This window comes from Numenius arquata, chromosome 18 (genome assembly GCF_964106895.1).
Source record: "Numenius arquata chromosome 18, bNumArq3.hap1.1, whole genome shotgun sequence".
In the NCBI taxonomy this organism is placed as follows: Eukaryota; Metazoa; Chordata; class Aves; order Charadriiformes; family Scolopacidae; genus Numenius; species Numenius arquata.
The window spans coordinates 7,502,489-7,525,705 of NC_133593.1; the positions used below are offsets into that span (position 1 = coordinate 7,502,489).

General features: G+C 61.2%; 2 protein-coding genes across 2 annotated transcripts; both read left to right on the forward strand.

Annotated features, from left to right (window-relative positions):
- Positions 1-1,056: 1,056 nt before the first annotated feature.
- On the forward strand, positions 1,057-12,650 carry NEK8 (NIMA related kinase 8). Its single transcript, XM_074160685.1, has 15 exons — positions 1,057-1,110; positions 1,504-1,709; positions 2,748-2,980; positions 3,721-3,852; positions 4,045-4,253; positions 4,663-4,742; positions 5,297-5,478; positions 5,714-5,864; positions 6,888-6,964; positions 8,146-8,263; positions 8,562-8,712; positions 8,927-9,090; positions 9,320-9,478; positions 9,630-9,788; positions 11,486-12,650. Exons 1-15 carry the CDS (start codon positions 1,064-1,066, stop codon positions 11,512-11,514), a joined length of 2,097 nt encoding a protein of 698 aa, XP_074016786.1. The 5' UTR covers positions 1,057-1,063; the 3' UTR covers positions 11,515-12,650.
- A 4,095-nt stretch (positions 12,651-16,745) lies between these two features.
- Positions 16,746-22,800, forward strand: TRAF4 (TNF receptor associated factor 4). The gene is made up of 7 exons (XM_074160706.1): positions 16,746-16,917; positions 19,610-19,661; positions 19,994-20,098; positions 20,177-20,338; positions 20,901-21,062; positions 21,136-21,291; positions 21,715-22,800. Exons 1-7 carry the CDS (start codon positions 16,775-16,777, stop codon positions 22,345-22,347), a joined length of 1,413 nt encoding a protein of 470 aa, XP_074016807.1. The 5' UTR covers positions 16,746-16,774; the 3' UTR covers positions 22,348-22,800.
- The last annotated feature ends 417 nt before the right edge of the window (positions 22,801-23,217 follow it).

Below are 23,217 nucleotides of genomic sequence, written 5' to 3' on the forward strand. Positions count from 1 at the left end.
TTCCTCTGCACATCTGTCCCAGCGCTGCGCATCTGGCGCGGGCCCTGCACATCTGTCCGAGTCATCCGTGTGCGTGTCCCGGGCACAGTGTGGCTGCCCTCCCACCCCCCTTCCCTTTGGGGGGGGGTGTGGGGGGGAAAGATAGGGGTGTTGCAGCGCCGGGGGTGGCGGGAAAACCGCTGTTCCCGGGAAAAAAAATTGGCGCCAAACTGTTGCGGAGGTACCCGCGAAACAGCCCGCACCAAGGCTGGGGGGGGGGGGGGGGGGGGGGGGAATTTGGTCTCCCCCACCCCCATCATCAGCCGGGGTGAGGGTGGCTCTGGTGCTGGTTCCTGCCTGGGGGGGTCGTCTCGTCCCATCGCTGCACCCGCCCCGGTGCGGGACACCGGGCGCTGGCGGGCGGAGGGGGTGTGACACCCACCCCCCTCCCCGCGTCGGTGATCCGGGCTCGGTGTCGCTAGATGGCAGCATGGCCACGTGGCGTGGCCTTGGGGGTAGCACTGCCACCGGTGTCTCCGTCCCCGCTCCACGGCGGGGACAGCCACCCCTGGGTGCAGGGCACAGACACACACACACACACACACCCCGCCATGCCACCACCATGGCCGGCCCCAGGGGGGGTGCTGGTGGTCCTAGGGGGTCTAAAGCAGGCAGGTTTGGGGGGACAAAGAGGCGACCCGGCCTCCTTGTCCTTGTCTCTACAACAGCACAGCCCCCCACGGCACGGATGGGGCTGTGGGGCAGGAGGCTGCTGTGGGCACCGCTGCCCTCTGTGGGTGCGGAGGGTCCTGCGGGGACCCTCAGTCGGGGGAGGGGGGGAGCAGGCTCAGGGCACCCCAAAACCCTCTCCCGGGGTGCTGCCCAAGAGGGGGACCCAGCCAGGCCGCCTTGAGGTGCCGTTGCCCCCTCTGCCGCCCGCCTCGCAGGCCCTAGACACATGGGGGGGGAGTGGGGGTGGCGAACGGGCGCGGCCCGCGGTGTTTCGTCCGCCCGCGGCCGCCGTAGCAGCTCCCGGAAGTGTCTCCATGGAGACGGGAGGAGCCCGGGCCCGGCCGGGGCAGTGATGGAGAAATACGAGCGGATCCGGGTGGTGGGGAGAGGGGCCTTCGGGTAAGGGCGGCGCCGGTGGGGCACCGGGTTGGGAGGGAGAAGGGGTCTCCAGGCCTTTTTATGGTGGCAACGCCGAGGGGGGTGGCAGGACTATGGTACCGCGGGGTGGGGGACCGTAGGCCGCGTTACCATGACAACAAGGTGCACGGGCCTTGTCGCCATGGCAACGCGGGGGTCAGCCGGCGCGTGGCACCCTGGGGGGGAGGAGGACAGGCCTTGGCTGTTGCCATGGCGATGGGGTGACATGGCACTGTGTGTGTGACACCTGGGGGGGGGGGGGGGGGGATTGCAGCCACTGTTACTGTGGCAACAGGGGGAGCAGAGGCTATGTGTCACCCCAGGGTGGTGGCCAGGCCCTGTCTCCCCTGCTGAGGCCCTGTCCCCATCCCGCAGCATTGTGCACCTGTGTCTGCGCAAGGCTGACCAGAAGCTGGTGATCCTGAAGCAGATCCCGGTGGAGCAGATGAGCAAGGACGAGCGGCTGGCAGCGCAGAACGAGTGCCAGGTCCTCAAGCTGCTCAGCCACCCCAATGTCATCGAGTACTACGAGAACTTCCTGGAGGACAAGGCACTCATGATTGCCATGGAGTACGCCCCAGGTGGGCCCTGGTCTCCCCCAGCACTTGCAGCTGGTTCCTCAGTAGGTCCAAGCCCTCAGCTTGCCCTGGGTTGGGCTGCTGTGGCCCCATGTTGTGCTCTTTGTAAAGATCCTATGCTTTGGAACCCCAGAGAGTCCAAACATGTCTCCCTTTAACAGATATTTTTGTAGAAAAGCATCTGAGGCTCCTGGTGGGCACCAAGTTGACTGTGAGCCAAGTGACTGAGCACTGGCACAGGTTGCCCAGAGAGGTTGTGGAGTCACCATCCTTTGAGATATTCAAAAGACAAGTCATAGTCCTGAGCAACCCCCTGTTGGTGGCCCTGCTTGAGCAGGGAGTTGGACCAGATGACCTCCTGAGGTCCCTTCCAACTTCAACCATTCCCTGATTCCACGATTATGCCTTATGCCCACTAATCATATCCAAAACAAAGAGATTTCTAACACCTCTGTCACTGATAAGTGTGCTACCATCTGCCCTTGGCTTAGGTTTCACATACATTTCCCTGTGTCAGCTCCTGGTCACGCTGTTGGTCCCACAGCTCTGTGTGGGAAGGTGTGATTTCTAACGAGATTTGCTGTGGAGGTTAAGATTAATCAACATTTGCATGAGGATTTGTTAAAAGTTGTACGGGAGCCCTGAATCTGGACCTCCCCTTCTTGACAGGGGCCTCTCCGTGCCACGTGGCCTCTCGGCCTGCAAGAATTCTCTTTTGCAGAACAGGCTTATCTTGTTCTGCCATCGAGGTTTATGTCCTCCTCCAAGAGCCGTAATTTTAGCGTTTCTTTTCCTGCTGCCTTTGACAATATGTCAACAGTAACTTCTCTCTCGCCGTTTCTTTGTCCCACCAACTGTGCTGCCATTGTTCTTCTGTGGTCTCAGGAGTGTTGGAGCACATGCTGTGTGTCTCACCAGGATGTGTTTTTTCCCATGCGCTTGGCTGTTAAGATGCTGTGGTTAAATCCCCCCAGCTTTTAGACTGGGTTTGGCTGCCCTGTGCAGCCACCCTTGCCGATAGCCCTTTGTTGTTCCTTGCAGGGGGCACGCTGGCGGAGTTTATTCATAAGCGCTGCAACTCTTTGCTGGATGAGGACACCATCTTGCACTTCTTTGTGCAGATCCTCCTGGCTCTTCACCACGTGCACACCAAGCAGATCCTGCACCGCGACCTGAAGACTCAGAACATCCTCTTGGACAAGCATCGCATGATTGTCAAGATCGGAGACTTCGGCATCTCCAAAATCTTGAGCAGCAAGAGTAAAGCCTACACGGTGGGTGGCCTGGCTTTGCAGGGGAGCTACTTACCACCATGGCAGCAGGCTGGAAACTCTGGACTTGGCTCAGGATAGTCTTTTGGAAGTTGCTGTAGGCAGCGGGGTTGGATGTAGCATACTTGCAGCAGGCCACATCCGCATGCCACAATGCTGCTTTGCTTCTCAATTGTCTTCACGCCCAAGTTTGTTGCAGCTCTGTGGGCTGCAGGAAGGTGAGAAAGACCTGCCTGCCTGAGCCTGGGAGAGCCTGGATGTCTGGGCCCACTGGTGAGGGTAGACAGGGTTCCTCCCACTGTCACGGTGGGAGGGGTGGTGTTTGCAGGCTTGTCTGACACGTACTTGGCAACTGAATTCCTGCCTGTGCCCCGCCGTCCTGCCTTGTCTTAATCTTCTCTCTCTGCTTGAGACTTGGGTATCATTCCCCACCTGGGCTGATCTGACTAGACATTTGTATCACGCTTGTTGCTCTGGGCTCTTCATTCTCTGAAGTGGATAGAAGCAAAATTAGAGGTAATCTCTGTATGTGCAAGGGAGGTCACCGGAAAGGCAAATCCTCATGTTTTTCACTGAGATTGTCAGGCAGATGTTGACACCAGGGAACAAAAGCTCAGCTCTACTAAGCATTGGTTGGTGGTGCTCTGGCCAGCCTGCACACTGGGCTCTAAATTGAGCCTTTCTCTTTCCACCTCACTGCCCCAGTTTCGCAGCATCATGGTGGATTTCTTTGTCTCTTCTAGGTTGTGGGGACTCCATGCTACATCTCCCCAGAGCTCTGTGAAGGGAAGCCTTACAACCAGAAGAGTGATATCTGGGCTTTGGGCTGTGTGCTGTATGAACTCGCCAGCCTCAAGAGGGCTTTTGAAGCCGCGGTAAGAGGGATATGGTTTACACGTAGCACAGGGAGCTGTGGCCTCTTGCAGAGGTGAAAATGTATGCTTGGATCACTCTTCTCACTGAGCCTGGAGGTGTGAAGGCAGAGGGCAGTGCTGAGAACTTCTTGCTCCTTGGCCTCATCTCTGACTGCCCAGCCACTGTAAATGTCTCTCTTGTTTTCTCTCCAGAATCTTCCTGCCTTAGTATTGAAGATCATGAGCGGCACGTTTGCCCCAATATCGGATAGATACAGCCCCGACCTGCGCCAGCTCATCCTCAGCATGCTGAACCTGGATCCTTCCAAGCGGCCCCAGCTAAATGAGATCATGGCCCAGGCCATCTGCATTCGGCCCCTTCTGAACCTCTACACCGATGTGGGCAGTGTCAAAATGAGAAGGCAATACTGCCACCTTAGGGTCCCTCGGGAGGGGCTACCACAGGCCACAACGTGTCTGACCGGCTCACGGTCTTTGTCACGAGCTCCGAAGGGAGCGTTGTCCCCATGCAGCTCTCCTGCGTTACCCAATGTGCAGCTGCTGCGGGCTGAGCCTGGCCCAGTGGCTCGGGGCCACGGCAGGTGTGGGCTTGTCATCACAGTAACAGCGAATAGGGAATTGTGAGCTCAGGGGGAAGCAAAATGATGCCAACTCCCCTCTCTCAGGTGGTTTAAAGCACCTACCGAGTCAATTCTGTGAGGTATTCAGCTGTGGCTTATGCTGTAGCTCTGCCCAGACCTTCTGTGATCCAGGGCTCTGCAGAACCTCTGGGGTCGAGCTGACATTAAGGACTGGATTTTGTTTTGGCAGGCCTGAAAAACCCTTGGCTCCGGTGCCAACAGTGACCCACAGCCGGACGGGGGGACGAGTGAGCAGTGCCAGGCCGAGGGGTGAGTCCTGGCACGGTGTGTTCGACACAGCTCCATTTGGAAGGACCCTTTCCCTTGGATGTCAAGGTCTCTGAGAGGCACTCAAGCTTCTGGAGAGAGGAAGTTAAGAGACGTTACCTTCCCTGAGCCCTGGAGGAGCCCATGGGCACCTTGGCTCTGGGGACCCAGCAGCGCTCTCTCTCCAGCTGCCTATTCTAGGTTTTGAACCCTTGAATCAAGTTTCTGCTGTTCCCAACAAAGGCTGGGAACCAGCTGGGGGTGCTGAGGGGGGATGTCCCAGCGCAGGGCAATGCAGCTGGCACTGGTAACAATTAGCTAGAGCTGTCCTGGTGCCACTTCCCCCAGTTCTGGGATAAAATACAAAGAGCTGTTCCCATGTGCTTCTCTCAGCCCTGGCTGGGAGCTCCCCAGCAGCCCTTTGCCAGCCTTGGACTGGTGCTGGTCTGGCTCTGCTGGCTGGCAGGCAGCTCTGCTGGCACCCAGACTGCTGTCATTTCTCTTCCTGTGAGAGGCGGGTCAAGGCTCTGTGTTCATGGTTTCTCTTTGACCCATAGGTGCTCGAGGTGGTTCAGCCAGGACAGGAATCCCTCCTCCGCTGTCATCCATCTACACCTGGGGGAGCGGGATCACCACCCCCCTCCGCCTGCCCATGCTTAACACCGAGGTGGTGCAGGTGTCTGCTGGTAGGACACAGAAGGCTGGGATCACCAAATCGGGGCGGCTCATCATGTGGGAGGTGAGTGACGAGGAATCTGGAGCAGGCAGGGGCCGTGGAAGGCTCAGATACGAGATTTTGAGGAGGAGACATTTCTCCTCGCTGCATGGGCCCTGGTCCTGCGTCCCCCAGGACCGCAGTCCAGTCCAGGGTGTGGGTAACACTGCTAAGCCTGTGGGAAGGGGCTCATCTGAGTTCTTCAGCCCAGCTCTTGCTGCACGGAGGTGCAGCAGCCAACACGTCTTCTCTCTGCCAGGCTCCCCCGATGGGTGCTGCAGGAGGCCCTTCTCTCCCAGGAGCCACCGAGCAGCTCCAGCCTCAGTTTGTATCTCGCTTTCTGGAGGGCCAGTCTGGGGTGACCATCAAACATGTGTCCTGCGGTGATCTCTTCACAGCCTGCCTCACAGGTGAGCTGCTGCCTCCTGCCCTTGCCTGGCTGAGTCCCTGACCCCTCTAATGGTGGATGGCCTGCAACTGCAGCATGACAGCCTGGGGAGCCTGCTCAGAGAGGAACCCAAAAGATGCACTAGGCTGGGGTGACACAAAGGCCTCTGTAGCCTCTCATGTAACAGGAGGTGGGGGTCAGAAATGGCAGGCATGGTCCTCCTATGATGCAGCCCCGGTGAACTTGGGCCCAAAGGTCTGTCTGGTGTGGGGAAGGCCACAGATCTCCCCTGTTTGTTGTCCTGGCTGCACTGTTGTCACCTGAAGCCTGTACAGTGGGGACTGCAGTGTGAGGAGTGCCTGGGAAGTTTAGCTTTTCTCTGCCACATACTCTGTGAGTGTGACACAGACACAATTAGTGACCAGCAGTGACTGGCATCACAGTGAGGAGTCAGCGTGAGCTCCTACATGGCTGGTTGTCCTCAGCTGCAGGAAGGCAGGGTCTGAAGCCCCATTAGAGTGGGCCAGGAGGCATTCTGGATGGAAATGGAGCATGCACACCAGCCCAAGGCCGTGTTTGCGGAGCAAAGTCCTCCCAGTGGTCCTCTTGGAGCTCTGTTTGCACTTCTGCTGGGGATCAGGGCAGCAAATGACAGATATGCAACTGGCGAACTTCGTAGGCATGTGTTTTTCCTACCTCTCGATGGCATTTCCTGCCACCCCTCTGCTGGGCGGCTGCTCAGTGAGGGCCTCTGTGTATTTAACACCTTGACAGACCGTGGAGTTAGCAGCTCCTGCGTACACAGCTGCAATAATGTTATCTCAGCACTCTCCTATCATTTGCTGTTTGTTTGGTGAGTTGTCGCAGCACATCGAGGCTGCTGCTCTCTGCAAGCTCGCTGAAGGCCTCTGGCTTTCCCCCCCCCTCAAGCAAGTTATGAGTCAGAGTGGGTCCAAGCAGAGCCGCTGTCCTGGGAGCCATGGGCTGTGCGTGCCTGGCAGGGCCTCACGTGTGCCAGTAACATGACTTCTTTCTGCTTTTCCAGACAGGGGGATAATCATGACTTTCGGCAGCGGCAGCAACGGCTGTTTGGGGCACGGAAACTTCACGGACGTAAGCCAGGTTTGTCGTGAGGGTGCTGGGTGCCCTGCTCCCCCAAGGTAGAGGATGGATCGTGCCTTCTGCCCCATGTGAGAGGGCTCATCCCAGCTCCAGGGATGCACATCCCCGGCATGCTCTGGCATCCGACCCCCTCCCCCTCCTCTCCCTGTCACTGCGGGTTTTAAAAGACCCAACCTGCCTCTCTCTTTCTCTCTCCCCCCCCCTACACAATGATCCCTTTGAGTGTGGGGGAAGTCAAGAGCTGCCTTGTGGTTGCTGTTGGCAGGCTCCCAGCTTGGAGGCTGCCTCCAATCACACACCTGCCTGCTTCACTCTTGGCCTGCAGCTGCCAGGGTTCACTGAGAAAAGTTATTTTTCAAAAGAGCCAGTATTTAAAGAAGAGCTGTGTGTTTCCGATTGGCTCAGAGCACTGGGGCTGAGAGCCCGTCGCTCCCTTCCAGCTTCTTCCTTGCCTGCCCTCGGATGTGGCAGCAGCCGATGGCTCCCAGCCGAGCCTGGGGACTGGTGCCATTTGTCACTGTGGTCAGCTTGCTCCTTCATTCCTGCTCCCTCCGGAGCTGAGCCGCTCGGTGCTTATTGCCTGGGGGGCCAGGGGGAGACCAGTTGGAAGCAGCAGCCAGGTCCCAACAAATGGTGCTTTTCACTTGAAGAAGATAATGAGAATGAGACTCGCTGTGGTGAGGTGTCAGATCTAACAGCAGGTCACAGCAGGGGCTTGGGCGAAATGTGGAGATCCTGGTCTCTCCACACCCTAACGAATACGGAGCCGATAGCTCACGGCTCCTCCGCACAAGAGCCTTTCAGCCAACGCATCCTGCACCAAGCCCCTGCCTGCTCAGAGCGTGCGTTAACAGCCCCTGGCACTCCCCACATGGGCAGGGGGGCGAATCCCAGCCCTTCGGCTGAACCTATTCCCTCTCCAAACCGTCGTGCTGGCTGCTTTCTTCCGCCCCAGAGATGTTTGCATTATCTTCTGTGCTATGTGCACGTAGTCTCTAAACCCTTTGAAGACTGTTTGGAACAAAAAAAAGAAAAAAACAAAATTCTCTGGTGTTTGTGTTGGATGAAAACTGGGATGCTGCCAGCGTTGTGTTGAGGCTGGGGGGGCCGGGTGGGAGGGATGGGAGCAGCCGGGCAGGCTGGGAGGTCTCGGCTGACGGCTGCTGCTCTTCCCCTGCCAGCCCAAGATCGTGGAGGCCCTGCTGGGCTACGAGATGGTGCAGGTGGCCTGTGGCGCGTCTCACGTCCTGGCGGTTTCCAATGAACGGGAAGTGTTTGCCTGGGGCAGGGGGGATAATGGTAAGAGATGTTCTGCTTTGCAAAACAGAGGGCTTGTGCTTTCCATTGCCTGTTCCCACTCCCCTCGCTGGCCCTGCTTGCCCACAGTCCTCTCCAGATGTGCCCGGCTAGGTGGGTGTGGAAGAGTTGCAGCTGCTTCACCGCATACCAGGGCCCCCCTGCTTTATGTTTCCTTGCCTTCTGTGGTGATAAGTCCCAGGCCGGGCTCTTGCAGCAGCTACGTCGATGCCGTTGTTCATAGGGTTTGCTCAGTTTGTGTGTTGCCATCAACCGTGTCCTGCTCTGTCCCTCCTGCCAGGTCGGCTTGGGCTGGGTACCCTGGAGTGCCACAACTCCCCCCAACAGGTCACAGTCCCCCCAGAGCACGAGGCTCAGAGGGTCATCTGCGGCATCGATTCCTCCATGGTCCTCACAGTGAAGAACCAGATTCTTGCTTGTGGGAGCAACAGGTAAAGGGGTGAGGGTCTGTGCTCCCTCATACAGCCTCCTGAGACTGTCCATGTGTGTCCAACCCAGGAAGAGGGAGCAAGGGGCTTTAGAGGACATCTCTGTGTGATCCTGCTCCCCAGTACCTTGCTGCCGGTGGTGCTAGAGCAGGATTTGTCTCTGGGATATCTGCCAGGCTCATTCAGCCAGCTCTGAACTGTGCTTTTCTCCGTACAGGTGTAACAAGCTGGGCCTAGATCGGATCAGCTCAGCAGAGGAGCCTTCCCCAGAGGACCAGGTGGAAGAGGCCACCATGTTCACATGTGCTCAGTCGTCCCCTTTGAACCATGAGCCGATTGTGTGTGCTGACATTGGTACAGCGCACTCGGCTGCAGTCACAGGTGAGCATTGTGTGCCCACATCCCTTGGGGGGCACCTGCATTTTCACTGTCCTCCTCCTGCTTCTGTTTCCCATGGGTGGAAGCCTCAGAGGGGCTCAAGAAGTGCCCTGCTCTCTGTGTTGGAGCTCTGTGGAGCAGGATGTTCAGCATGGTAGACAGCAAAGAGCCTCAGGGGCTTCAGTGCATCATCAGCTGTTGCATTAGTTGTGTCTCTTGTCTCTGTTGTCAGCTTCTGGCCAGTGTTACACCTTTGGGAGCAACCAGCATGGGCAACTGGGCACCAACTCCTGCCGCAACAGCCGCGTACCCCACCTGGTTGTGGGGCTCCAGGCGATGAAGGTCACCGTGGTGGCTTGTGGGGATGCCTTCACTGTGGCCATTGGAGCAGGTGAGGCTGACGGCCCCGTGTCCTGGGCTGCAGCAGACCCTGGCTTTCCTCTGCCTGCAGTCCATGCTGCGGCCAAGGCAAGCCTGGGTAGATGGGAGGCCTGTTTGCTGGTGAGCTCTGTGTGTAGCAAGGGGTATATATCCCTCTGCAGATGGCGAGGTGTGCACGTGGGGGAAAGGAGCCAGGGGACGCCTGGGCAGGAAGGATGAGGAAACGGGAACCCCAAAGCCAGTGCAGCTGGAGGAGACGCATCCATACCTGGTGACCTCCGTAGCCTGCTGCCACGGGAACACGCTGCTGGCAGTAAAACGTGAGTAGAGGCTTCATTACTCTGATTCCTGCCATGAGGGCCCAGCCAGACACAACGCCTTGTGGCTGGAACTGCACCAAGTAACCCTGGCATATAAGTTCTGTGTTATTCTAGTCCCTCTAGAGCTGTAGATGAACAGAAATAACTCAAAAACCATAAAAACTCCCCTTCTGCTATGCAGCGCTGTGACACTGCTGCTTCCACTGGGCTGGGGGAGCAGAGGGACAGTAGAAGCGTGTGCTCCCAGACCAGTGGGCTGGTCAAGCTGTGGGCGGTGGGGAGCTGGTGTCCTGGCAGTCCACCGAGTATCCAAAAAGAGCAGCACTCTAATTGCTGCTGCTGAAATAGAAGCTGAGATTTGAGGCGTCATTTTGGCTGCTGGCTTTCCATTGTGGTTTGGAAAAGATAGCGATGGTTTTGTGGTTCTTCTCTGCTTGGGCCAAAGGCGGCATCGTTGCGTGGTTAAAACGTGCCCATGGGGTGACCTGCCCTTCCGTTGCCTGGATGTATGATGGGAGCCTGGCCCAGACTGCTGGAGGGGCCTTTCTTCCTCCTCTGCCAGGCTGATTATGGCCTCAGCGCTGGGCTGAGGGATTCCAGTCCCAGCCCACTTCAAGGAGGTTAATTACAGCCCGGAGGGGAGGAGGCCCGGCTGACTGCCCCGGCGCAGCAGAATCAGCCATGGCTCCCGTTCCTCCCCTGCAAGTGCCGAGCTCTCACGTGATGTGCACTGCCATGTGAAGGGGACAGGGAATGGCTGAATCCCTGGGCTCGGGAACAAGTAGGGCATTTGTCATGGGAGTAAAAGGGTTTTGTTTCTGCAGGAAGGCTGCAGGCTGCTCTCCCCTTCCGCTGCCGGAGTCACCCTGCGCTCCATGGCAGCTGGTTTGTCGGCTTCCACCTGCAGCACTGTCAGAGCAGAGGCTGAGTGCGTAGCCCCCACCGTAGCCCCACTGCTGCCCCTCTGCGCTGCCCAGTCCAAAACCTCGACCTGCCTGTCCCGCTACTGGAAGTCCAAACTTCAGTGGTGTCAGGGCAGCAGCCTCTCCTGCTCCAGCTTCCCTCAGTAACCGGAGCGCAAAAAGCATCCAGAGCTCTGTAAAAAGCTGAGATCTGATTTTGGGCTTTCACGCAGCTCAGTCTGCCTGGAAGCCTCTCCAAAGAGAACACAAAAGCCAGTGACACATTTGATGTCATTGCTGCTGTCAGTTCTGGCTGTGATCTGGCCTGGAGAAGGTGCTGGCACAGGCGAGCGGTGCTCCACCTTTGGGGCAGCAGTTCTGCACCGCTCTGCGGTTTCCTCCCGGGCGGCCAGCACTGTTTTTTGACTGCCTTGGGCTTCTGCCCGCTTTATCATGAGGCCGCTGCTGCTGCGCCCTTCTCTCAATCCCACTGCAAACACAGGAATAACTGGGAGAAGCCAGGCATGCTGGAGAGGAGGAGGAGGAAGAGAATGAGGAGGAGGGCACAAGCCTCAAAAGACTGCATTTCCTCCTGCCTGGGCTGTGTGTGCTGGGCATTGCCTCCTGCTCGTGCCACTATGGAGGCCTTGCAGCCGCTTCCTGGGGTAGGGGGACAGGGATTGTGTTGCCCATCTGTTGGGTATCTGGCCTGTGTGGGGCAGGGCACTGCTCCCTGTAGCTTCATCGAGATGGCGGCTTCCAGCTTATTCTTGGTCTTTGCCCTTTGTGTTGCAGCTGCCGTGGAAGAGTCTCCTTCCCAGTGAGTTGAGAGGGGCCATATCCAGCCTCATCGTACAGATGTGGAAGCACCTCTGGCTGCCCAGCACGCCTGTCCTCTCACTGCTGCCCGCTACAGCCTGACTCGGACCTGCCTCCCCAAACACGGGAGCTCCTCAGCTGCGGTCTGGAAACGGGGAGCTCCTAACGATGGTTCCCATGGAACCGGAGCCGGTCTCGCTTATAGAATCAACGAGGGTCGCTGTGAACCTTCAGTGCCCGAGAGCTGCTGCCATGGGGCAGAGGTCCCCTGAGCTCCAGGGCTGCATTCAGGGGGGGCTCTGCCCCTCCCCACTAGAAGTGCCTGCGTAGAAGGGTGAGGAGCACAGAGGTTGTTTTCCTCCGTGGAAACTGTCTCTCGTTACAAAGCCCAGGCTGACAGCTTGGTGTCTGAGAGATCTGTCAGCCTTTGCACAGCAGTGTCTGGAGTTAGGGCCCCAGGCGCTACACTGGGTGACTAAGTGCAAACCTCTTTTCTAATTAGAGAAGTCTGGCCTTTCCCATCCCCCCTCCTTAAAATGTTTCACCCGTTTGATGAGCTGTTCATCACACTTTTGAGGGTCCTGGCCTGCATGGTTGGCCCAACCCGGCACGAGGAGCATCTGTGTGCAACGCAGCCTGGCTCCCTCTCCCGAAATGCTGCCTGGAGCTTCCCAATTACAGCCTTCCCCAGCCCCAGGAGCTCACCAGAGGATCCTCCAGCTGACGTTTGTCCTCAGGCCCCTAAATCCTGCCGCTGACCAGCTCACGGGCTCCCAGCTGAGCTAGTAAGAAGGCAGCAAAACACAGCGAGAGATTGTCAGTAATTGAAGTTTTTTAACCCAGATCTCTCCAGGGAGATGATGAGTTTTCACCAGGGATCCTTTCTGCAGACGGGAGGGGGCATATCACCATGTCACAGGCAGGAGTTATGTTTTTTATCTCCAGAAGGGTCGTTTCCTTTCCTTTTTTTTCCCCCTCCTCTTTTCTTTTTTTAACTTACATCTGCCCTGGGCCATTTTTTGATGAGCTTCTGTCTCTGATCTGTCTGACATTGCAAATGCTCTTGCCTTTCACATCCATCTTTGTGCTGTTGCCAATCTGTTGTGTATAAAGTCAGTGCTTTCATAAGCTGGCTGAGATGAAATCTCTCTAATTATTTTTGTGATTCTTTCCTGTTTTCAATGAGGGAACCCTTGACGGGCTTTGGTAGAAGCCGACTGATCCCTCTGTCATGTGGAAGGTAATGAATTTCTGCAGGTCTCTTGCTTTTTCCTCCCTCCCCTCCCAGGCTCCGGCTGGGGAAGGGAGCAGGTCCCGTCCGGCCGGGAGAGGCGTGTGCGGCCCTGACTGCAGACGCGGCCTCCCTTTTTGGCTCCTGGCAGGGTGGGTGCCTGGGTTTTTCCCTGCCGTTTTTGTTTCTTGTGGAGCTGCCTTTTCAGGCGGTTACACCCTGCTATCCCAGGAAGCCGACTTGCATTCAAAGGCTCTGCCAGTCCCTTGGCACTGGCTTTGTGCTGCAGGTTACGGGGACGGCTCCGGCAGCCTAGTGTTGGCGGAGGGGAAGGTGTTCTCTCCTCTCCCAGAACAACCTGGGCACCAGAATAATTGCAGGGCTGGGTTAAATTGCCTTGAAGCCCCTCTGGGCTGCTGCCTCTCCTCCCTGCGCTGAGCTGGTAGCAACACCAGCTCCTACGGCAGCACCATGTTTCCCTTGGCTGTGTCATGCTCAGCTTTCAGGGCTCCCCTCGCCCTTGCCACGTGTGAGCACACTCCGTAAGAAGGGGCTGGTGTTCCTGCTACAGCCTCGCCAGGGCTGAGGGATGGTTGGGACAGCAGGCAGGCAGGACACCCTGCCACCCTTCACCACCGTCAATGGTGGCATCAAAATGCCACCGCTCCAGGGAATATGTGCAGCCCCGAGAGCCGGGCTCTCCCAGCTCCAGCTTGAGCTGCCAAATCCAGGGGTGACCCCGCTGGCGTTAGGTGGGTTGTTTTGTGGCTTAATGGTGCCTTTGCATGGCGGTGCCGGGGTTGGAGGTGTCACTAGCTCGAATATAGGGACCCTTCACTCCAGGCAGGGGCAACCAGTATGGACCAGTGTGCTTTGTGCTGGGCTGGGGACTCGTGGCGAGGGCTGGAGCCCTCGGGATTTCGCAGCCTGTGCGCTCAGTGCTGGAGTTCAGCTGTGAAGCCCAGCGAGATGATTTGAATAATTTAATACCGGGCTGTGACCAAGCCTGGCGAAAGGGTAAAGGAAACAAAGAGGCCCCCAGCCCCGAGCAACAATAGCTCTTGAAACGACAAGCCGAGGCATGTCCGCGCTGCCGGAGGCAGAAAGCAGCCCGGGCAAATAGGCCAGTTGCATTCCTCACGTCTGCTGCTTTGTTTCCCTGCAGAAGCTCCTGGTGAAAAACTGCAGGTCTCAGGGCTTCTCCCTTTATCCTGGTTTTGTTCCCGCGTCCTGCGGAGCTGGTGGTGGATCAGCTGCATCCCCGTGGCTCTTCCCGCTAAGGAAGGGAGTGGGCAGGGGAGGTGATGCAGGGATGAGGCTGCCTGGTCTCGTGCATCGCAACCGGTGCGGGTCCCGTATGGTCACTGTCACCCAGGGAAAGTCCATCCCCGTTCCCGTGCTCCGTAACGTCCCGCTGACCTGGGGCCAGCGCTGCCGGCAGGAAACGGCCCAAACCGCCTGCTGATCCCGGAGCTGATTTGATTTGGTTCTGGCACCTCTGTTGTGGTCGTATCCCCTCTTCCCACCAGGCTTGGCAGAAGGTGTGGCTGCCATCCGTCTGTCCGTCTGTCCCGCTGCCCTTACCCCCCCCCGCCTTCCCTGGGCACGAGTCCCCAACACAGGGAGAGGACTCTCCCTACTCCTTTCCCCTGGGGCAAAATGCTCCACCTTAACTTCTTTAGAAGCCAGAGCTCCGGTTTTCTGTCCCTCCAGTTTAAATTAAAGCAGAGGGATGGAGCAGGGGTGCAGGGCAGGGAGAGGCTGGGGGAAGAAGGCTGGAGGCCTCCCCGAGCCCAGATGGGTCCAAGGACTGACCTGTCATGGGGGGGACGGGGAACATATCGCCTGCACAAAGGGAATTGCCCTGCCCGGAGGTTGAGCGTCGCCTTTGTGTGAGACAAACGCCTGGCTCTGATGTTGAGTGCGAGGAGGGCGTTCGTTAGGGAGAGGGGAAAAGGAAGGGATCTTTGTTTGCAGGGTCTGACACCTCCCAGCCGTCCTGCCGGCACAGCCAGCGCCTTCTGATGGCTTTGTCAGCTCCTGGCTAATTAGCGGTGATGCTCTTTAGTGAGGTTAGGGAGGAAAAAAAATTTTAAACATCAAAGAGAAGCAGTAAATAGTGATAAAACTCAGCTCTGTTTCATGCCTGTCGTCGGAGACACAGATTTCTAGGCTGGCAGGAGTGCTGTGCCCTGTGCCTTCTGTCAGGGAGCCCCCCAGCCCCGCGGGATGCTGACACACGGGGCCAAGGACCTGTCCTTGTGGCTGGAACCCGGCCCCGTAGCGGTGTCCAGGGACGGTTTTTAGACAGGGCCAGGTCACAGCGTGTCGGGGCAGGTGTCTGGGGCAGCGCCTTTCTCCTGTTGGGAGGCGAGCCTGGCTGCGGGGCGTGCTGTGACTTTAGTGGCAGAACCAGACGGGCAGCGGGGCTGATTATAGATCCTGCCTTGAGGCGGGGGGGTGGGTCACAGCTCTGACCAAACCCAGCTGGAGCATCGCCACCCCAGGCTGTCACCCCCACGGCAGCTCGGAGGTGCCCGGTGCACCCCACTGCTCTCTATACGGTTACCCACTGTCACTTGTTTTTACGCGTTGGGTTTCCAGGCTCTCTGGGAGCTGGTTAAAGTTTATCTCCCTGCTCTCCGCCGTCCCAGCAGGCTCCCGGCTGGTCACGTCCCTCGGAAAAGACCCTGCGGTGGCTGTTCACGCTCGACACAACGCCGGTACAAGCTTGCCTGCTATTTGGGTGTCAGGAGCTGTTGCAGCTCAGGCTGTGGCAGGGTAACCTGTTATCCCTCGGGGTAACCCCCGAAATCAGCCACCCATCTCCTTCTTGGCAGCTCCGGCAGAGAGAGCGGGCAGGCTGCCTGCCTTTCCCCCCCCCCCTCCCTGGGCTGCTGGAGGATTTTATTTTAAGCAGAGCCTCTCGGGGAGAAGGGTAACGTGAGCTCCTTGAGTGACAAGTGATAGAGCTTGACTTGCTTAGCGTGTCCCCCAGGAATCCCTCTCCTCTGCCATTTGCTAATTGAAAACTGCTAACATTTGGGTCTGGAGCAACTGCCGCCCTTAATGGGAAGCTGGCTGGAGCGTGCGTTGGTGGGACTAACACATGCTCGCAGCCTGTCATCTGCTCGTCTCCATCTCTAGGGAAAGGGGCAAATACTCCCATATGCTGCTCCGGTTTCTGAAAGAGTGAAGTGGGGGCTGGAGCCAGACAGGATTTTTTTTTTATTATTTTTTTTTCTTTCTTTTATTCTCCCTCTTCCCAGCCCCTGCTAAGGAGGTTAGAAACCAGGGGCCGGAGGGATGCTCTTGGCTGCAGCCTGGGGCATGAGCTCAGGGCAAGATGAAGCCACAGGAGCGTACAGTCCCCCTGTGCCTGTGGCATGGGGGGGGGGTGGGGGGGTGTCAGGGCAGACCCTCCATGTCCTGCTCCCCCGTTTCCCAGCCCAGACCCTGCCGTGGGGACACGGCTGGGACATGGGTCACTCTCTGTGGCAGGAGTGGGTGTGGGAGCCGTCCCCCCGGGGGCTGCCTGCGGGAGTGTGGTACCCCCGGGACACCCTGCTGTGGAAGACGGGACGCAGGGTCAGCGAGGACAGCATGGTGCGTGCCCCGACCCCGGGGGCCAGAGCCCAGCCCTGGGCCAGGGGAGGCTGTGGCCGGGCGAGGGGGGGCTCTGCAGGTTGTGCACAACCCCCCCCGCGGTGGCTGCGTCCGGTGTGATGCTCCCCAAACCCCCGAGGCTGACTGTCCCCAGTGCGGTGGGTCCCAAACGCTACCCTGGGGTGACTGTGCCCGAGGCGCTGCCCCCCGAGTCCCCGGGGGTGTAGGGGCGCCCCAACCCTGTCGAAGCGGGGCGGGGGGGGGGGGCGGAGCTGGAGGGGCAGCGGGGGAAGGCGGTGCCGGTGCCGGGCCCCGGGCGCGGGGCGGTGTCAGGCCGGTTCCACCGCCCCGTCCGGCCCCCGGGCGGAGCCGGGCGAGGAGCGCGGAGGAGGCGAGCGGGGAGCGGAGGAGGCGAGCGGGGCGGCGGGATGCCGGGCTACGACTACAAGCTGCTGGAGCGGCCGCGGCGGCGGGTGCTGTGCCCGCTGTGCGGGAAGCCCATGCGGGAGCCCGTCCGCGTCTCCACCTGCGGCCACCGCTTCTGCGATACCTGCCTGCAGGAGTTCCTCAGGTGAGCCCCGACGTGAAGCCACGGGCCGCCCCGACATGGCGTCACGTCGCGCACCCCATGGATCGGCCCCCGTCACCCACCGATCCGGGGGTCCGCACTCCGGGGGGGGGGGGGGACGGGACAGGGGGCGCTTCTCCCCCACCCCGCCACCCCCGCCGGACCCGGGTGCGGGATGCCCCGGGAAAGGCTGCGGAATGCCCGGGGATGCGGGGAGCCCGGGATGGGGAGTACGGGGTGTCCCGGGGGTGCCCCGGGCCGGGGAGGGGGTACGGGGCGCGCCCAGGCTGTGACAGCCGCCCCGCGGGGTGCAGCGGCCCGTGGCCTCTCTCGGTGAGGAGGAGGAGGAAGAGGAGGGCTGGCTGAAGCCCAGAGCGGCGAGTTTCGAGCGTTTACAGAGATTTGTGTTTAACCCCTTCCTGCCCCGGCCCCGCCGGAGGAAGCGACCGGGGATGGGGGGACAAGAGGGGTCCGGCCACCCCCGTGCCCACGGGTGAGCACGACCTGGCCGTGGGTGCTCGCTGGGAACGACAGGGACGGAGCCCCTTCCCACCCTCCGCGGTTTGGTAGCCCCGGCCCAGGTACCGGTAGCCAACGGAGGCTGCCCGCGGAGCACATGCCGGGGCCGGCGCTGTCCGGTTTTTGGTCACCGTGCCCGGTGCGGGGTCGGAGGTCCCACAGCAGCATGGCGAGGGGGTGTCCGTGCCCCCCCCACCCCCAGGGCGGGTGGCGGTGCCAAGCGTCACCTCGGGCCCCGGTTTCCGCTGCCGCCTCCGGCTGCGCCTCGCCCCGCCGAGGAGACCTTTGCCCGGGCCCGGGGCCCCGCGGGCACGGTCGCCGCGGGTTGGTTTCTACGAAACCGGGCGTTCCCCGGGGACCGTGCCAGGCATCGCCTCCGCTCCCCTCCCGCATCCGCCCCGCGGGCACCTCGGCTCTACCGGGGTGGCCAGACACCGGGGTGTCCGTCCGTGTCCCCCCTGCTCCGAGACCCCTCCACGCTTTCACCGGATCAGGTTTGGGGATTTCATGGGCTGAGCCTTCCAACCCCCCCCGGGGGGAGGGCCGGGTTGGGGGGATGCCGAGGGGTGTCGGGGGGTCCTCCCCGCCCTATCACCTTGCTGCGCCCCGACGCGCCACGAAGGTCAGAGGCAAGGACGGTCCCCCCGGGCGCTGCCTCAGCACATTCCCTGCCCGGCCGAGCGTGAGGAATGGGGAGGCTTTGTCGGGGATTAGGCGCTGGCTTTGGGTCACCGTCCCACTTCCCCTGCCAGCCCCAGCACCCCGACACCGTGCACGGGGTGCAGGCAGGGCTGGCTGCCCCCAAAAAGCGGCAGAGTGATGCCAGCCGTGGGACAATGGCAGCCTTAGGACAATGCCAGCCCTGGGGCAATGGCAGCCGTGGGCTCCCCGGAAAGGGCTGGGTGCCTCGTCCAGGAGCAGCTTATCTCAGCAGGTGCCTGGTGACTCCCACGGAAACACCCGGATCGGGCACGTGGCAGGGCTGGATGCGGCCGTGCCCCGCGGGGCTCACACCCCACAGCACTGGGGTGGTTTTTCCAGGGGGTCCCTTGGCACTCCATCACAGGGGTGGTTGCCGCAGGGGGTGTCACTATGCCGTGTCCGGACATCCCAGGCCAGCACGTGCCGGGTGGCACTTGCTGGCTCCGTCACGCCGTCTCGCATCTGCTTGGCAGCCCTGGCCGAGGCTGTGCCGGCGCCTGCCAAGGGCACGCGGTGATAGACGTGCAGGGGCTGCGTGCGGGCAGGGTGACCTGGTGGCCTTGTCCAGAGCCACCTCGGGGACACCAGAGCCCTGGGGTGCCTGCGTGTCCCTGCTGTGTGTCCTTGTGGGCAGCACCCATGGCTTCCCACCCCAATGTCCATTGGGGATGGCATATGGGGTGCCACCCTTTTTCTGTCCCCAGGCATGGTGTCATGAGGGCCGGGGGTAACAGTAGCTCCTGGCCAGCTGTGTCACAGACCTGGCTGCCTGCTCGGCTCCATCCTCATCCCTCCATCCCGCACTGTCCCTCTGCAGGTCAGGGCTGAGCGTAGCCATTCCCATCTTGGGGACGGCTCTCAGGAGGAGCAGCCCAACCTGGGGGCCCAGCGGGATGAGGACCCCTCCAGGGCAGCTGCTTGTCCCCTGTCCTGGCTCACCACAGTGGCTGGTGGGGCCGTTTCCTGCAGAGCAGGAGCCGTGCATCCGGGCTGCACATCTGGCGTCCAGCTGTTGCCCCCTTCCTCCCCCCGTGGGCCCCAGCACCTGGGGCTGTGGGTGCTTGTGTCCCCTGCCGGCACCGCTCCTGGCCAGCCGCCGGCACCCTGCCTTAATCCCAGGGGGCTGGGGCAGGCGAGGGGGCTGCCCGGGCTCCAGATGGTGCCACGCTCATGGCGGCTGGCCCAGGCCCCCGGGGACCACAGCCGCCATGCTGGGCTCGGGGAGGGGGGGGGGAGCTGCCGGGGGGGTGTCTGGCGGGGGCATTTCCCAGCTCAGACAGATGGAGTGGGATTAGAGCTGTGGCTCCCCGAGGGCCGCGGCTGGATTTGGCACGGGACGAGCACTCGGCAGTGGAGGGGCAGCACAGACATCCTCTGGTGGGATGGCGGGCACCCTGTGGGACAGTGTGGCTGTGTCACCGGTGGTGGTCCGTCCCCCAGCCCTGAGTGATCCTGTCCCCTCTCTGTCTTGCAGTGAAGGCGTTTTCAAGTGCCCAGAGGACCAGCTGCCCCTGGACTATGCCAAGGTGAGCCTGGCACGTGGATGGGGTACCACGCTCCGAGGGGATGTCCCTGTCACCTGTGCCCCCTGCCAAGGGGCCAGCCCTCGGTTCCGCACACCCGCCTGGCACAGCCGCGCCGGGCTGGCACGGGCGCCTGTGCGGAAGCAAGAGCCCTTTGTGCCGCGGGGCCGGGGAACGGAAACCCACTCCCAACAAAGGGCGCTTGTTCGTATGCCGGCGGGGGGGATCCGGCCCCGGGCAACGTGCCTGCGGCTGCCGGCCAGGCTGGGGTAGGGGGTCCCCATGCCCCCCGCAGCCCGGTGCAGGATGCTGATACCCCGGTGCCACCTCCTCAGATCTACCCCGACCCGGAGCTGGAGGCGCAGGTGCTGAGCCTGGCCATCCGCTGCATCCACAGCGAGGAGGGCTGCCGTTGGACCGGGCTCATCAAGCACCTCCAGGTAAGGGCCGGCAGGATGGCGGGAGGGCAAGGCTGCACCCCACGACCCCCTCCCCTCACTGTCTCTGTGCTCCCCCAGGCCCATCTCGGCACCTGTGGCTTCAACGTCATCCCCTGCCCCAACCGGTGCAGTGCCAAGCTGAGCCGCCGCGACCTGCCCGAGCACGTCCAGCACGGCTGCCCCAAGCGCCGGGTCAAGTGCGAGTTCTGCGCCAGCGACTTCACCGGGGAGGCCTTCGAGGTGGGCAATGGCATCCATGGGGGGCCACCGTGCCAGGTGTCATGGCTGTGGTGGGGACACTGGGGGGGACACAGCTGTCAGGGGTGTCGTGGGGGATATGGTCTGGTTGTGGGCATCATGGGGGGTGTAGCCAGATTGGGGGGTGTGTTGTGGGGACCTAGATGGGCTGTAGGACCATGGGGACACCAAAGGGGACACAGCCTGGTCATGGGACAGAGCCTGGATGGGAGACACCATGGGGGATGCAGCCTGGCTATGGGGAGAGAGCGTGGATGGTGGACACCATGGGGGACAGAACCTGGCTGTGGGGACAGTGCATGATGCTTGGAGGGGTGCACAACCTGGTCATGGGGACAGCCTGGCAGAACACCATGGGGGGCACAGCCTGGCCATGGGGATAGTGCATGACGCTATGGGGGGGAGCACAACCTGGGGACAGAGTCTGGGTGGTGGACACCATGGGGGGCACAGCCTGGCCATGGGGGGCACCGCATGGCCCCATCCCTGGCAGGGCTGACCCATGTGGGCAGCCGGAGGGTGACGATGCTGCCATGGTCCCCAGGGCCACCAGGGAACGTGTCCCCAGGAGAGCGTGTACTGCGAGAACAAGTGCGGGGCCCGCATGATGCGGCGCCTGCTGTCCCAGCACACCCTGGCCGAGTGCCCTAAGCGCACCCAGCCCTGCACCTACTGCGCCAAGGAGTTCGTCTTCGACACCATCCAGGTGAGACGGGGCCCACGGGGACCCTTGTCCCACTGGCTCCCGGCCCCGGCTGACGGCGACTCTCTGTCCCCAGAACCACCAGTACCAGTGTCCCCGGTACCCTGTGCCCTGCCCCAACCAGTGTGGAACACCCAGCATCGCCCGGGAGGACGTGCCCACTCACCTCAAGGAGAGCTGCAACACGGCCATGCTGCTGTGCCCCTTCAAGGAAGCTGGCTGCAAGCACCGGGTGAGTGTTCCCGACCCTGTGCCAGCGTCCCTGTCCCCATCCTGCCTTGGCATTCTTGTGCCGTCCCCACCATGGCAGGCCTGTGCCCCACAGCATCCCCATACCTGTGCCCTGACGTCTGACCCATCCCCTGTGGTGTCCCTGTTTTGTTCTGTCCCATCCATGTGGCACCATGGTGTCCCCGTCTTTGTCCTGCATCACCCCTGTGTTGCTTTGCCACCCAAGTGTCCTCGTGCCATCTCAACCAGGTGTCCCTGTGTCCTCACAGCATCTCTGTGCCGTTCTGCTTCAGTACACCCATGCTCCAATGACATCTCCATGACATCCTCATGGCATCCTTCTCCTGTCCTGTCCCACCCTGTTTCCCTACGCTGTCCTGTGGCCCCAGCACCCCCCCTGCTGATGGTCCCGTTGTCCCCACAGTGCCCCAAGCTGGCCATGGGCCGGCACCTGGAGGAGAGCACCAAGGTGCACCTGGGCATGGTGTGCGCCCTGGTGAGCCGGCAGCGGCAGGAGATCCTGGAGCTGCGGCGGGACCTGGAGGAGCTGTCGGTGAGCAGCGACGGGACCCTCATCTGGAAGATCGCCGACTACGCCCGCAAGCTGCAGGAGGCCAAAGCCCGCAGCAACTACGAGTTCTTCAGCCCCCCTTTCTACACCCACAAATACGGCTACAAGCTCCAGGTCTCGGCTTTCCTCAACGGCAACGGGAGCGGGGAGAGCAGCCACCTCTCCGTCTACATCCGTGTGCTGCCGGGCGAGTACGACAACCTGCTGGAGTGGCCCTTCTCCTACCGCGTCACCTTCTCCTTGCTGGACCAGAGCGACCCTTCGCTCTCCAAGCCCCAGCACATCACCGAGACCTTCCACCCCGATCCCAACTGGAAAAACTTCCAGAAGCCAGGAGCCTCACGCAGCTCCCTGGACGAGAGCACCCTGGGCTTCGGCTACCCCAAGTTCATCTCCCACGAGGACATCAAGAAGCGGAACTACGTGCGGGACAACGCCATCTTCATCAAAGCCTCTGTGGAGATCCCTCAGAAGATCCTGGCCTGAGCCCCGGTGACCCGGGGGGGGGACAGGACGTGAGCTAGGCACCCACCCCGGGGTGCCCCAGATGGTGCTGAGCCCCTGTCTGCAGCCGGTGCTCCCGGCTCGGGGACGCCGCCGTGGCCGCAGCCGGCGGCTCTCAGGTAGGCAGGGGCTGGGGCTGCTCCCCCACGCCCCTCCCGGGGCTGGGACCCCACTGCAGCCCCAGCTGCCCCCTAGGGCAGCCCCTTCTCAGGTGCCTGGCGGTGCCGGGGGGCTGGGCCCCCCAAGTCCCTCACCAGGGGGACCCGGCAGCCCCTGCCAGCCTCGCTGGGGACCCCACGGGACCCTGCTGCCCAGAGCCATATTTTGTAAGCTGGTGCCCCCCGGGAGCACGGTTGTTATTTATTACCCCGGGCCGGGGCCCATTGCCCCCTCCCCTCTCTTTTTTTTTTTTTTCAATAAACTTTTCTTCTATTTATTACGGCCGCCTGAACCTCCTTCCTCCTCCTGGCCAGGGACGGGATGGGGGGGGACCCCTGTCCCCCAGCACCTGCTGGCATGGCGGGGGGGCTCACAGTGCAGCTGGGGGTGCTGGGGATGGGGAGAGCCAGGGCTGGGCTGGGGGGCACGGAGGGGGGTAATCCCTGACCCACATCCCAGCAGCAGACGGGCTCAGATGGAGAACGTTAATTCGGTAATCACCGGCAGCGGGGACGGGGGGGTTGTCACCAGCCCTCGGGGTGCTGTTGTCCTGAAGCCCCCCCCCCCTTCCCCCACTAGCCCCTCGTTATTGCTGGGGTAATTAGAGCCCCGAGCGATGCAGAGCAGACGGGGTGGGTGGGCAATGGCTGGGGGCAGGAGGGGCACTGGGGCAGTTTGGGGGGGCCTGGCTGG